We start from the raw sequence: 13,573 nt of genomic DNA, 5'->3' as shown, positions 1-13,573 counted from the left end.
CACCAATAGTTTGCAAGGGTGCTTATAGTCAGGTAATACTACTTGACATTAGACAAAGACCGAGAAGGACAAGAAAAGTTACTAGAGAAGAAGAAGGTAGAGAGGAGATGAGCAAAGGCAGAGGGAGGGAAGGAAGGGTAGGGAGGGTTTGTGACCACCCCAGAAGAGCTCAAGTAAGAAGAGTTATCTTAGGCACCGAAAAAGGACGTATGGACGTAATTCGCCCATGGTTCGCATATGGCTTCAAATTTCTTTGTGGTATTAAGTAGGATACTGACCATCTTTTCTTGGTCCATATTTCATAAAATTTTTCTTTTAGACATAGGGAAGGATACCAAGGGGTGTTTCCAGGCCTTGGCTATGGTTAATTTAGTTTAGTCATTAATTAATTTATTCCCGTAAGAATAAAAAAAATTAGTTGTTGAGATTTCTTGGACACAGACTCAAATGGGAAATTGAGTAGGGCCAGGTGTGGGGACTGTGGGACTGGACAGCCAGTCACTCTACAGATAATATTAAAAATGTTATTCCAGAAGCCTCTGAGTTTAGGGCATTCCCACCAAACTTGTAGCATGTTACCAATTAAGGGTCCCATCCTCTAAAACAAAGGGGAGAAGAGGTTGGGTATATCTGGGCTATTTTGGTATACCACCTGGCTATAACTTTTAAGTTAGCTTCTACTAGAGCTATATTGAGTACCCTTCTGATTGATCTAAAGAAGGCTCTATGCCAGACCCATAGATCCCATTCGCTTGATAGGTCTTTCTCTAAGGCTGGCATATAGGTAGTCTTTAAAGTTGTTGAGGATAGAGATCTGTATATCACCGAGATTCCCCCTCTCTGTTCCATAGCTTGACCACACCACTCTTCATAGTCAGAAAAGATAGGAGGGTCAAGTTTACCAATCCATAAGTGGGAAATTTGATAGAATCTAAAGTGTTCGGACCTAGGCATTTCTAGTTTTACTGATGCAGTAGGCTTTAGATAAAGGGTCAGATGGGAGGAAGAAGTGATCAATTCTGTAGAGCCCCTTATCCAACCACCATTTAAAGACTCGTATATCAATACCAGGAGGGAAATGGGGATTGTGAAAGATGTGTGAAAGTGGCTTAATGGGGGAAGTCAATTGTGAGTGTTCTCTGAGCGAGTCCCAAAGGGTGAAGGAGTGCGATAGGGTTGGAGCTAAGATAGGGGGTCGTAGTTTAGAAGGGCACCATAATAAATAGTCGAGAGTGTGGTTTGGGGTTGCTTGTCTTTCCATATGAATCCAGTCGGGGTGTGCCAGGAATAGATTACCAAGAGTTGGGTTAGTTGGGCTGCTTGATAGTACCATAATAAGTTGGGAACCCCCAATCCATCCTTGCCTTGGACTCTAAAGAGCGTTGCTTTAGAAAGATGGTGACTTGTTCAACCCCAAATGAAGCTAATGATTTTGGATTGTAGGCATCTTAAGTGATCTTTTGACTATAGGTACGGGTAAGGCTCTAAAAAAGTAGAAGAAACAAGGGAGTAACGCCATCTTGACCAAGTTGCCTAGCCAAGAAAGCTCCAAGTGGGCCCATTGATTTAGATCCTCAGTTTTTTAAAAAGCGGGGGGAAGTTTTGCCCATAAAGGTTTTCTATCCTGGTGGTAAGTTTCACTCCCAAATATGGGACTTCTGTGTCACTCCATGTAAATGGGAATTTTTCTTTGAGACGCAACACCAAGGGGGGCAGAATAGAGACATTTAAAGCTAAAGATTTGGAAAAGTTAACGCGAAGACCTTAAATATGGCTAAAGTCATCCAAGGGATGACAGATGTTAGGGAGGGAAATTAATGGGGAAGTGATAATTTAAGAGCAGTCATCTGCAAAGAGGGCACATTTATGTAATTGAGGACCACAGTGACCCCTCGGATGTCTGGATGTTCCCTAATGGCTATAGCTAGGAGTCTCTAGCGCAATGGCGAATATCAGGGGGGAGAGAGGACAACCCTGCCTAGTGCCTTTAGAGATGGGAAAAGAATGGGAATAAAATCCCGGTAGACTAATCTGGTCTTCAGAGGTGGAGTAAAGTGCCCCTAGAATGTTGAGGAATGGCCAAAGCCCCATCTTTTCAGAACGCTAAACAGATAAGGCCAAGATAGTGAGTCAAACTCCTTTTGAAGATCAAGCGATAATAAAAATCCCTCCTGGCATTGGCCACCGTCTCAATCCGATCTAAGAAGGGAAATAATGTCCAGAGCCCTCTGAATTTGATCAGGACCTTGCCTACTCGGGATGAAGCCTACTTGGTCCTTATGTATATAGAGGCTGATAAAGGAGGAGACTGATCTGGTAGGATTTTAGTTATATCTTTAGGTCATTATTAATTAGGGAAATACGACAGTAATTGCTTACTGAGCTGGGGTGTTTGCCTGGTTTGGCATGCAGGTATGTTTTAATACCAAATAAGTGCATTTTTAAAAGCGTCTAGTTTAAGAACCTCAATTTGTCCTGGCATCAACCTCTTGCAATCCCTGTACAGTAGAGCTCAGATTGGGAGAATGAAAAGCTGCAAAGGTAGCCAATAAGGAGTGCTGCAGTGCTCATGTGCTAACAAGGAGCATGCTGATAGGAGAAGACAGATGAGCTCCTCAGTCTGCTGCTTCTCTTTCACTGCCCAATCAGACTGGGACAGGGATGAGATTTAGTTGCGCTACTGAATTGTAGCAGAGAAAAGTCAGGTCACCAGGCTGGCTGTGCTGTGTAAATCTCAGAAATGAATGAACATATGTAATAATTGGCAGGTAAAAAAACTCCCTTATATGTATTTAATCTGTGTATTTAGCTGTTTGTATGGAGTTTCCGTGTATTTAGCTGTTTGCATGGAGTTCAGCTTAATCTATTTCAAGTTAAAGAATAAGTGCACTTTCAAACAAAGTGCTATTCTTTTTGCCCCTTTGCACTGACCTAACTGATCCCACCCTCCAGAGATGTATACTTACTGAGATCCACTGGCCGCAGTTTCAATTTTTTACATCTAGTGTTCCTTTTTCTAGCTGCCCTTGCACATTACAGCCCCATAGACATCTATGAGGCTGATTATCCTCTGTCTCCTGGCCTCGGATCGCAGTAAAGCCAGCCATAGAAAAATTAAAAAACCGAACGTTCTATCAAAGCCCAAATATAGTAGAAAACACCTAATTCCCTGAGGTGGTGAGAGGTCGGTGCACTGGCTTGTAGTGTCCTCCTAGCACCCAAGCAAACATAATGGGGAAAGAAAGCCGGCAGCTCTATTCTCTGCAATGAATGAGTTTCTTAATCCAGGTGTAGTACAATATAATTATAAGGACTTATGCGTTTCGGCATGTAGCTATAATTAAGGCTACATGCCGAAACACGTTAGCCCTGTATTATTTTGTACTACACCTGGATAAATAAACTCCTTCATTGCGGAAGATTGAGCTGCCAGCTTTCTTTTACCTATACACAGTTCTATAAAATGAAAATAGTGCATACAATTGTGCCGCCATTTGTTTCGTTTTTCTTAAAAAAAAAAAAAAATCCAGTTTGTTGGATTGGGCACTTTCGATTGCCACACGAAAATTGAGTGTCACATCTGCCACACAAATGATGCGAAAAACAAACAATCTGATGATTAACAGGAATTTGTGTTCGGTTTTTGACTTGTCTATGACCTAATTAAGTATACATGTGTGAAGTGGAGAATGGGATTGTTTAGGTCAGTACAATGGGGCAAAAAGAAAAAATATACTTTGCCTGATTCTTTAAATAATTTTATTCCCATTTCAAGCTTTGCAGCTATTTCCTTTTAGGTTTCTATACAGAGACACCAAACATTGCCATGGATGGATTTGTTTTTCTTTTGCTTCTGTATCCAGTTGCTTGAGGTCGCAGTGTTATGCCACATGGTTTATGTTGATTAAAATGATTTTAAAAAAGGTCAACATCCGTCTTCTGCACATGCCCAGTATGTCACTTTGGAAATATTTAGATTGTCCTGTGAAAGTACCATTTGTTCTGCACCAGTGGCTTGTCAAAGACCTCATTCATGTAATCCCTTCATACGCAGGCAGCATTTACATTGTGATGTTTTTTGCATAGATGCCACCACTATTAGAGTCATCAAAAACCTTTTGTTTTATGGCCTAGTCACTCTGCCAGATAGCTGGCTACTTGTCTGTTAGCATACCCCATGCCGATTTTATTGGCAAAATCATACAAAGGCATCTGATAGGTCTCTGAATAGTTCCTGCCTTTACTAAATATCCAGGCTTTAAAAATTACTACAGTTAATTCCCTAACATTAGTATTTCTGCCAAACTTGTGACAAATCATCACATACTGCTGCTGATCTCCATTTTTAAAAAGTTAAAGCTGACCTCCAAGCAGTTATTAAAAACACCAGTTAAAGCAGGTATACAATACTGTGGAAATGTTTTAGGCAGGTGTAAAAAAATGCTGTAAATTATGAAGAAATTTATTTTTATCGATTAAAATGGAAAGTGAATGAACAGAAGAGAAATTCAAATCAAATCATTATTTGACCATTCTTTGCCTTCAAAACAGCATAAATTCTTCTAAGTACACTTGCACCCAGTTTTTGAAAGAACTCAGCAGGTAGGTTGTTCCAAACATCTTGAAGATCTTCTGTGGATGTAGGCTGGCTCAAATTCTTCTGCCTCTTCATGTAATCCCAAACAGACTTGATGATGTTGAGATTAGGGCTCTGTTGGGGCCAAACCATCACTTCCAGGAATCCTCGCTCTTCTTTACTCTAAACATAGTTCTTAATGATATTGGCTGTATATTTGTGGTTGTTGTCCTGCTGCAGAATACATTCGGGGCCAATTACACGTCTCCCTGATGGCATGGCATGATGGATACGTATCTGCCTGTATTTCTCAGCATTGAGGATACCATCATTCCTGACCAAATATCCAACTCCATTTGCAGAAATACAGCCCCTAACTTGCAAAGAAACTCCACCATGCTTCACTTTTGCCGGCAGACAGTTGTTATTGTACCTCACTCCAGCCCTTCAGCAAAAAAACTGCCTCCTGCTATAGCCAAATAATTGAAATTTTGACTCATCAGTACAGAGCACCTGCTGTCATTTTTCTGCACCCCAGTTCTTATGTGTTCGTGCATAGTTGAGTCGCTTAGCCTTGTTTCCACGTTGGGAGTATGGCTTTTGACTGCAATTCTTCCAGGAAGACCACTTCTGGCCAGACTTCTCTGGACAGTGGGTGGGTGTACCTGGTGTACCTGGTTCCCACTGGTTTCTGGCAGCTCTGTGCTGATGGCACTGCTGGACATCTTTCAATGTCAAAGGGAAGTAAGCCTGATGTGTCTTTCATCTGCTGCATTAAGTTTCCTTGGCCGGCCACTGGGTCTACGGTGTGCTTTTAAATCTTTGACTGGGAGAGAGCTTGCTGATGCAGTGCAACTACCTTGTGTTTTGTTGCTGTGCTCAGTCTTGCCATGGTGTATCTGACATGAAACAGTCTTCCACAACGTCACCTTATTTCTAGAGTTGGGCTGTTCCTCAGTTTTCAGTTTCAGTTAATGACTGTGTTTTAACCTACATATGAAATTGCTGATTATTAGCACCTGCTTGGTATAATTGGTTGATCATACACCTGACTCTAATCCTACAAAATCCATTACTTTGTGCAAGAGTTGATGCTGGTTTGAAGCCAAAGGGTAGTCACACCAAATAATGATTTAATTTAGATTTTTCTTCTGTTCACTCACTGTGAATTCTGTAAATTGATAAAAAATAAACCATTAACATATATTTTTTTGAAAGCTTTCTTACTTTACAGCTTTTCTTCACACCTGCCTAAAACGTTTGCGTAGTACTGTATATTTATTAATAGTAAATTAGAGAAGTATGGCAAAAGCTCTTTTGACCATAATTCAACTGTGGATCACAGGATTTCACTTAGTTTTCTGCACTTCTGTGACCCAAATTTTGCCCCCTGCAAGCTGAGAACATAGAGCCAGCACAAGGCTCTGCAGGGATCCAGACAATAACATTGGGATCTGCCCAAATGCCTGATTAACAGCTGGCTTAGCTTCATCATTCATCATGCCGCTGAGAGCCTGAGCCAGCCCCTCCCACCCCCTCTACATTAGGGTTCTCCAGTGAGTCAGCCAGTCACTGCTTTGTGCTCAGTGCGTAACCAAGAACTGAGCAATTAGAGGTCTTTGATCACTCAGTTCTTGGTGTAGAGCTGGCAAGGAACAGCTGCAGCATTGGGTTCATGCTGCAGCCATCTAGGTGAGTATGATTTTTTTTTTTAAACCCATACTTCTCTTTTACCTGTATTAAGGTGCATATAGATGAAGTACCTAAATCTGTATGGTTGCTGGTTTCCTTGCAATCCCCTATACAGTGAAGAATTGGATGATGGAAAGCCAACTCTAGAAGCCTGTCAGACTTTGCTGCAACTCATAAATGATTACAGAAAACATGAGGATAGGAGAAGAGAGCAGAGTGATGACTCATTATTGGGTTATGAGACTGTGTTTCTCCAAGCTGAGCTTTTGCTGTACTAGAGATATGGCTGTTCTATATAGCTGAAACCCAAGACTGGCTGAATAGAACTGCAAATCAGTTGACAAGTAATACTATTCCCATATATGCATTTTGCATTTAGCTACTGTACTTTCTGGAATTAAGATTTACATTTGGAAGGGATTTGCAAAGGAAGCCTCAACTTCAGATTGCTAAATAAATAAACTGTGTATAAACCTTGCAAATGTCACATTTGTGATTTTTTTATTTTTATTTTTTTTCATGTGTGACCCCAGATAACAATACACTGCACCAGAATGATATTAGTGAAAAAATAATTTACAGTGTAAATATTTTTTTTTTCTTTTAGAAAGCTGTTTTGCACAATATTTGCATATGTGTGGTATCGCTCATTTTTTTCCTGACCATAAGTAAGGCTTTCCCCATCTCCCGTATTGTGGATGATACTTTCATTAATGAATATTCGTTTTTGACAAGACTAGGCTACCTTTACATTGCCGCAATGGCTAACAAACCTAAGTACTACTTTGCATGGACTCTAGGTAAGTGAATATAGAGTAGAATATTTATAGACAGAATAATTTTCTATAACTGTTCATGTACTATTCTAAATTCATGAGATTGAACATAATGTTAGGAATCATATTTTAATGATTATGTGTCTATTGGATACTTTTTGGCCTTACTTGTTTGAGCCATATCATCCTGTACTCTGTATGCATTAGTGTCTACTGATTTTAAAGCACAAATTTAACCACTTCAGCCCCAGAAGGATTTACCCCCTTCCTGACCAGAGCACTTTTTACAATTTGGCATTGCGTCGCTTTAACTGCTAATTGCGCGGTCATGCAATGCTGTACCCAAACGAAATTTGCGTCCTTTTCTTCCCACAAATAGAGCTTTCTTTTGATGGTATTTGATCACCTCTGCCGTTTTTATTTTTTGCGCTATACACGGAAAAAGACCGAAAATTTTGAAAAAAATGATATTTTCTACTTTTTGTTATAAAAAAAATCCAATAAACTCAATTTTAGTCATACATTTAGGCCAAAATGTATTCGGCCATATGTCTTTGGTAAAAAAAAAATGTAAATAAGTGTATATTTATTGGTTTGCGCAAAAGTTATAGCGCCTACAAACTAGGGTACATTTTCTGGAATTTACACAGCCTTTAATTTATGACTGCCTATGTCGTTTCTTGAGGTGATAAAATAGCAGGGCAGTACAAAACCCCCACAAATGACCCCATTTTGGAAAGTAGACACCCCAAGGAAATTGCTGAGAGGCATGTTGAGCCTATTGAATATTCATTTTTTTTGTCCCAAGTGATTGAATAATGACAAAAAAAAAAAATTACAAAAAGTTGTCACTAAATGATATATTGCTCACACAGGCCATGGGCTTATGTGGAATTGCACCCCAAAATACATTTAGCTGCTTCTCCTGAGTATGGGGATACCACATGTGTGGGACTTTTTGGGAGCCTAGCCGTGTACGGGGCCCCGAAAAACAATCACTGCCTTCAGGATTTCTAAGGGCGTAAATTTTTGATTTTACTCCTCACTACCTATCACAGTTTTGAAGGCCATAAAATGCCCAGATGGCACAAACCCCCCCAAATGACCCCATTTTGGAAAGTAGACACCCCAAGCTATTTGCTTTGAGGCATGTTTAGTCCATGGAATATTTTATATTTTGACACAAGTTGCGGGAAAGTGACAAATTTTTTTTTTTTTTTTTTTGCACAAAGTTGTCACTAAATGATATATTGCTCACACAGGCCATGGGCATATGTGGAATTGCACCCCAAATACATTTAGCTGCTTCTCCTGAGTATGGGGATACCACATGTGTGGGACTTTTTAGGAGCCTAGCCACGTACGGGGCCCCGAAAACCAATCACCGCCTTCAGGATTTCTAAGGGTGTAAATTTTTGATTTCACTCTTCACTGCCTATCACAGTTTCGGAGGCCATGGAATGCCCAGGTGGCACAACCCCCCCCCCCCCCCCAAATGACCCCATTTTGGAAAGTAGACACCCCAAGCTATTTGCTGAGAGGCATGGTGAGTATTTTGCAGCTCTCATTTGTTTTTGAAAATGAAGAAAGACAAGAAAATGTTTTTTTTTTTTCTTTTTTCAATTTTCAAAACTTTGTGACAAAAAGTGAGGTCTGCAAAATACTCACTATACCACTCAGCAAATAGCTTGGGGTGTCTACTTTCCAAAATGGGGTCATTTGGGGTTTTTTTTTTTTGCCACCTGGGCATTCCATAGCCTCCGAAACTGTGATAGGCAGTGAAGAGTGAAATAAAAAATTTACGCCCTTAGAAAGCCTGAAGGCAGTGCTTGGTTTTCGGGGTCCCGTGCGCGGCTAGGCTCCCAAAAAGTCCCACACATGTGGTATCCCCATACTCAGGAGAAGCAACAGAATGTATTTTGGGGTGTAATTTCACATATTCCCATGGCATGTTTGAGCAATATATCATTTAGTGACAACTTTGTGCAAAAAAAAAAAAAAAAAATTGTCTCTTTCCCGCAACTTGTGTCACAATATGAAATATTCCATGGACTCGACATGCCTCTCAGCAAATAGCTTGGGGTGTCTACTTTCCAAAATGGGGTCATTTGGGGGGTTTGAACTGTCCTGGCATTTTATGCACAACATTTAGAAGCTTATGTCACACATCACCCACTCTTCTAACCACTTGAAGACAAAGCCCTTTCTGACACTTTTTAATTACATGAAAATTACTTTGAACCCCCAAACATTATATATTTTTTTAAAGCAAATGCCCTACAGATTAAAATGGTGGGTGGTTTTTTTTTTTTCACACAGTATTTGCGCAGCGATTTTTCAAACGCATTTTTTGGGGAAAAAACACACTTTTTTGATTTTTAATGCACTAAAACACACTATATTGCCCAAATGTTTGATGAAATAAAAAAGATGATATTAGGCCGAGTACATGGATACCAAACATGACATGCTTTACAATTGTGCACAAACGTGCAGTGGCAACAAAATAAATACATTTGTAAAAGCCTTTAAAAGCCTTTACAGGTTACCACTTTAGATTTACAGAGGAGGTCTACTGCTAAAATTACTGCCCTCGATCTGACATTCGCGGTGATACCTCACATGCATGGTGCAATTGCTGTTTACATTTGACACCAGACCGACGCTTGCGTTCGCCTTAGCGCGAAAGCAGGGGGGACAGGGGTGCAATTATTTTTATTGTTATCTCAAGGAATGTAAATATCCCCTATGATAGCAATAGGTAGTGACAGGTACTCTTTTTTGAAAAAATTGGGGTCTATTAGACCCTAGATTTCTCCTCTGCCCTCAAAGCATTTGACCACACCAAGATCGGTGTGATAAAATGCTTTCCCAATTTCCCAATGGCGCTGTTTACATCCGGCGAAATCTAAGTCATAAAATGCTCGTAGCTTCCGGTTTCTTAGGCCATAGAGATGTTTGGAGCCACTCTGGTCTCTGACCAGCTCTATGGTCAGCTGGCTGAATCACCGGCTGCATTCTCAGGTTCCCTGTTGAGACAGGAGAGCCAGAGAAAAACACGGAACACGGTGGGGGGGGGGGCATTCCCTCCCACTGCTTGTAAAAGCAGTCTAGAGGCTAATTAGCCGCTAGGATTGCTTTTACATGAAAGCCGACTGCTGGCTGAAAAGAATGATACCAAGATAATACCTAAACCTGCAGGCATCATTCTGGTATAACCACTCAAAGTCGTGAATGGCGTACCTGAAGACAAAAAAATGGTTAACAATAAAGCACAGTAAACGGTAAAGTATAAAAAATTGCATACCTGAAAAGCAAACATGATAAAACATAAAAACAATAAAACATTGCAGAATAGAATACAGTAAAAAAGAGCAGAGCAATAGAGAGAGAATAGAGAGAGAGAGAACAATAAAACGACAACTATTTTTTTTTATTTTATATTTTTGTATTTGTTGTTTTTTTTTTTTTTTTTTTTACACTTTTATTTGTAACTGTAACTTTTATAACTGTAACCGGTTCCAGGTTCGGGTCTCTCAAAATGCGATGGCATCTTGGGAGACCCTGTGAAAGTGTGCCTAGTCTGTGGAATGCTGTACCCTACGCTAATACTCAACTAGTGAATGGTAGCGTTCAAAACATTCACCAATGCAAAAACCAGGATTGTCAGGACAGGAGGGACAATAATAGCGGGTGTCACGCCTATATCCGCGCTTGCTGCAGACATGACATCTTTTTTGGGGGGGTTTGTTGGGTAGGGGTACTCAGGAGGACATAAAGAAAATGCCTCTCATGCAGCCGACTGCATTTGGTTGGGGATGTGAATGGGGGAAGTACGGGCGCTGCAGAAGTGGTGGGTTCCCAATTAGGATTGGCGAATGCAGCAGGAAGGGCATTATGGGCACGATGGGCCTGTGTTTGTCTTCTTCTTGGTGGCAGCGGGACACTACTTGTGCTTGCCACCTCATCGGCTTGAACTGCACTTATGGGACTCGCCACGTCACCAAGTGTTACTGCAGTGCTGGTTTGACTACAACCGGGGTGTACTAGGCAGCTGGTGCTTGCCAGTTCACCAAAACGCTACCAAAAAAACTGTTAGCGATCGCAGGGATCAGGCCTGACTCTGCGAACGCTGCAGTTATGCGTTTAGTGTTTTGTAAGTGTCAGTGATCGATCGATACTGCACTTGGGTGGGCTGGGCTGGGCGGAGGGGCAAAACGCAGGTGCTAGCAGGTATCTGGGCTGATCCCGCTAACACTGCGTTTTTGGGAACCCTAAACTGCTGGGGACACTGGTATAGATCTGATCGGATCAGATATTGATCCGTTCAGATACTATACCACTAAGGGAGGTGTACGGTGCGTGCGTGGGTGTTAGCGCTACTGGCACTAACCTGACGCTGCTTGGGGCAGGTGCTTGCCATTTCACCAAAACGCTACCAAAAAAACTGTTAGCGATCGCAGGGATCAGGCCTGACTCTGCGAATGCTGCAGTTATGCGTTTAGTGTTTTGTAAGTGACAGTGATCGATCGATACTGCACTTGGGTGGGCTGGGCTGGGCCGAGCGGAGGGGCAAAACGCAGGTGCTAGCAGGTATCTGGACTGATCCCGCTAACACTGCGTTTTTGGGAACCCTAAACTGCTGGGGACGCTAGTATAGATCTGATTGGATCAGATATCGATCTGTTCAGATACTATACCACTAAGGGAGGTGTACGGTGCGTGCGTGGGTGTTAGCGGTACTGGCACTAACCTGACGCTGCCTGGGGCAGGTGCTTGCCAGTTCACCAAAACGCTACCAAGAAAACTGTTAGCGATCGCAGGGATCAGGCCTGACTCTGCGAACGCTGCAGTTATGCGTTTAGTGTTTTGTAAGTGACAGTGATTGATCGATACTGCATTTGGGTGGGCTGGGCTGGGCCGGGCGGAGGGGCAAAACGCAGGTGCTAGCAGGTATCTGGGCTGATCCCGCTAACACTGCATTTTTGGGAACCCTAAACTGCTGGGGACGCTAGTATAGATCTGATCGGATCAGATATTGATGCATTCAGATACTATACCACTAAGGGAGGCGTATGCTGCGTGCGTGGGTGTTAGTGATACTGGCGCTAATCTGACGCTGCCTGGGGCGACGCATATCACCGCCGGGCGATCAGGGGGCTAAACCTTTATTCGGTAATAAACAGCGGGTGCCCTGACACTATAAAAAATAAACGAACTAACCAGCGTCACCCATAACAGTTATACGGTGATCAGTGGTGAAAGAGTTAACTAGGGGGCAATCAAGGGGTTAAAACATTAATTAGATAGTATATGGGGGTCCCTGTTGCTATAAAACGCTGACGGCACACCTAAATATTTACGTCCCTAACTAGCGTCATCAGCAACACTAATACAGAAAAATGATCGCTTAGCGACACTGGTGACGGGGGGTGATCAAGGGGTTAAAACTTTACTAGGGGGAGTTAGGGGGGTATCCTAGACCTACAGGGGGCTAACCCTAACTGCCCTACCACAGTAACTGTCACAAACTGACACCATGCAGTAATCAGAAAAAAAAAAATACTGCTTGGTGTCAGTGTGACATAGGGGGGGAGGGGTGATTGGGGGGTGATCGGGGGTGTTATGTGTGCCTGGCATGTTCTACTGTGTGTGTGTGTTCACTCACTGTGAAGTCTTCTCTCCTCGGCGCCGGAACGGAAACTGCCGAGCCGAGGAGAGATGACATCACATCCTCTGCCTGTGTGTACTATACACAGGCAGGGGATGTTTCTCATTGGCTGGGAGCGATCGCGAGGGGGGGGCCACGATCGGATGGCCTCCCCCTCGCCTCTCAACGCTCCCAGACAAATGCCGACCGCCGCTGGCACCGGGGGGGGGGGGTTTCCGATCGGACGTATGGGTAAGTGATTCTGCCTGCCCGTGCCATTCTGCTCACATATATAGGCGTGAGGCGGTCGGCAAGTGGTTAATATATTGCAGCTTACCAATCATTAGATGTAGCGGCTGCATTTGTTTTCTATTTTATGTTTTTTTTCCTCTCTGTTTTCACCTGATCTGGCTATTAACACACCCTCCAGTATTCCAGTGCCCCTCTTTGGATAAAGGAGCATAGAGAGCACATTTGGACAGCAGTATTGTTAATCTGGGGGGAAGAGAGTATTAGATGTGCTAGCAGATTTAAATACACTAACAAATTGAAGCCAAACTCCAGCTAATACTTTATAATCAGTTACAATGAACTTTTTTTTCCTTTTGGGATAAAGGTTTTACATAAATAAAGGCTGATCTTTTTAGGCACCCCTGCCAGTGGTAAATGGTTTGTCTCATCCCTGTAACTGATACATTTGCGAAAGAGTTTGTTCTTTTGAAAAACAGAGTTACTGGCAGGAACACCAAATGTAAAAAGAAGAAAGCAAGCTAATGTAGCTATCACATCTAAGAATTGGTAAGCTGCAATAAAATGTTTGGGCTTAATGCTGCTTTAAACTTTAAAGTGTTACTAAACCCACAACAGTCAAATCAGTCT

General features: G+C 42.1%; 1 protein-coding gene across 1 annotated transcript in view; it reads left to right on the top strand.

Annotated features, from left to right (window-relative positions):
- Positions 1-13,573, top strand: part of MBOAT1 (membrane bound glycerophospholipid O-acyltransferase 1) — a 99,194-nt gene that overhangs the window by 57,809 nt on the left and 27,812 nt on the right. Inside the window, exon 8 of the mRNA XM_073631138.1 lies at positions 6,876-7,068. Coding sequence (XP_073487239.1) covers positions 6,876-7,068 — 193 coding nt within the window. The remainder of the gene's footprint in view (positions 1-6,875; positions 7,069-13,573) is intronic.

Source organism: Aquarana catesbeiana, linkage group LG05 (assembly GCF_042186555.1).
Source record: "Aquarana catesbeiana isolate 2022-GZ linkage group LG05, ASM4218655v1, whole genome shotgun sequence".
NCBI lineage: Eukaryota > Metazoa > Chordata > Amphibia > Anura > Ranidae > Aquarana > Aquarana catesbeiana.
This window is presented reverse-complemented; position numbering and strand designations above follow the sequence as displayed.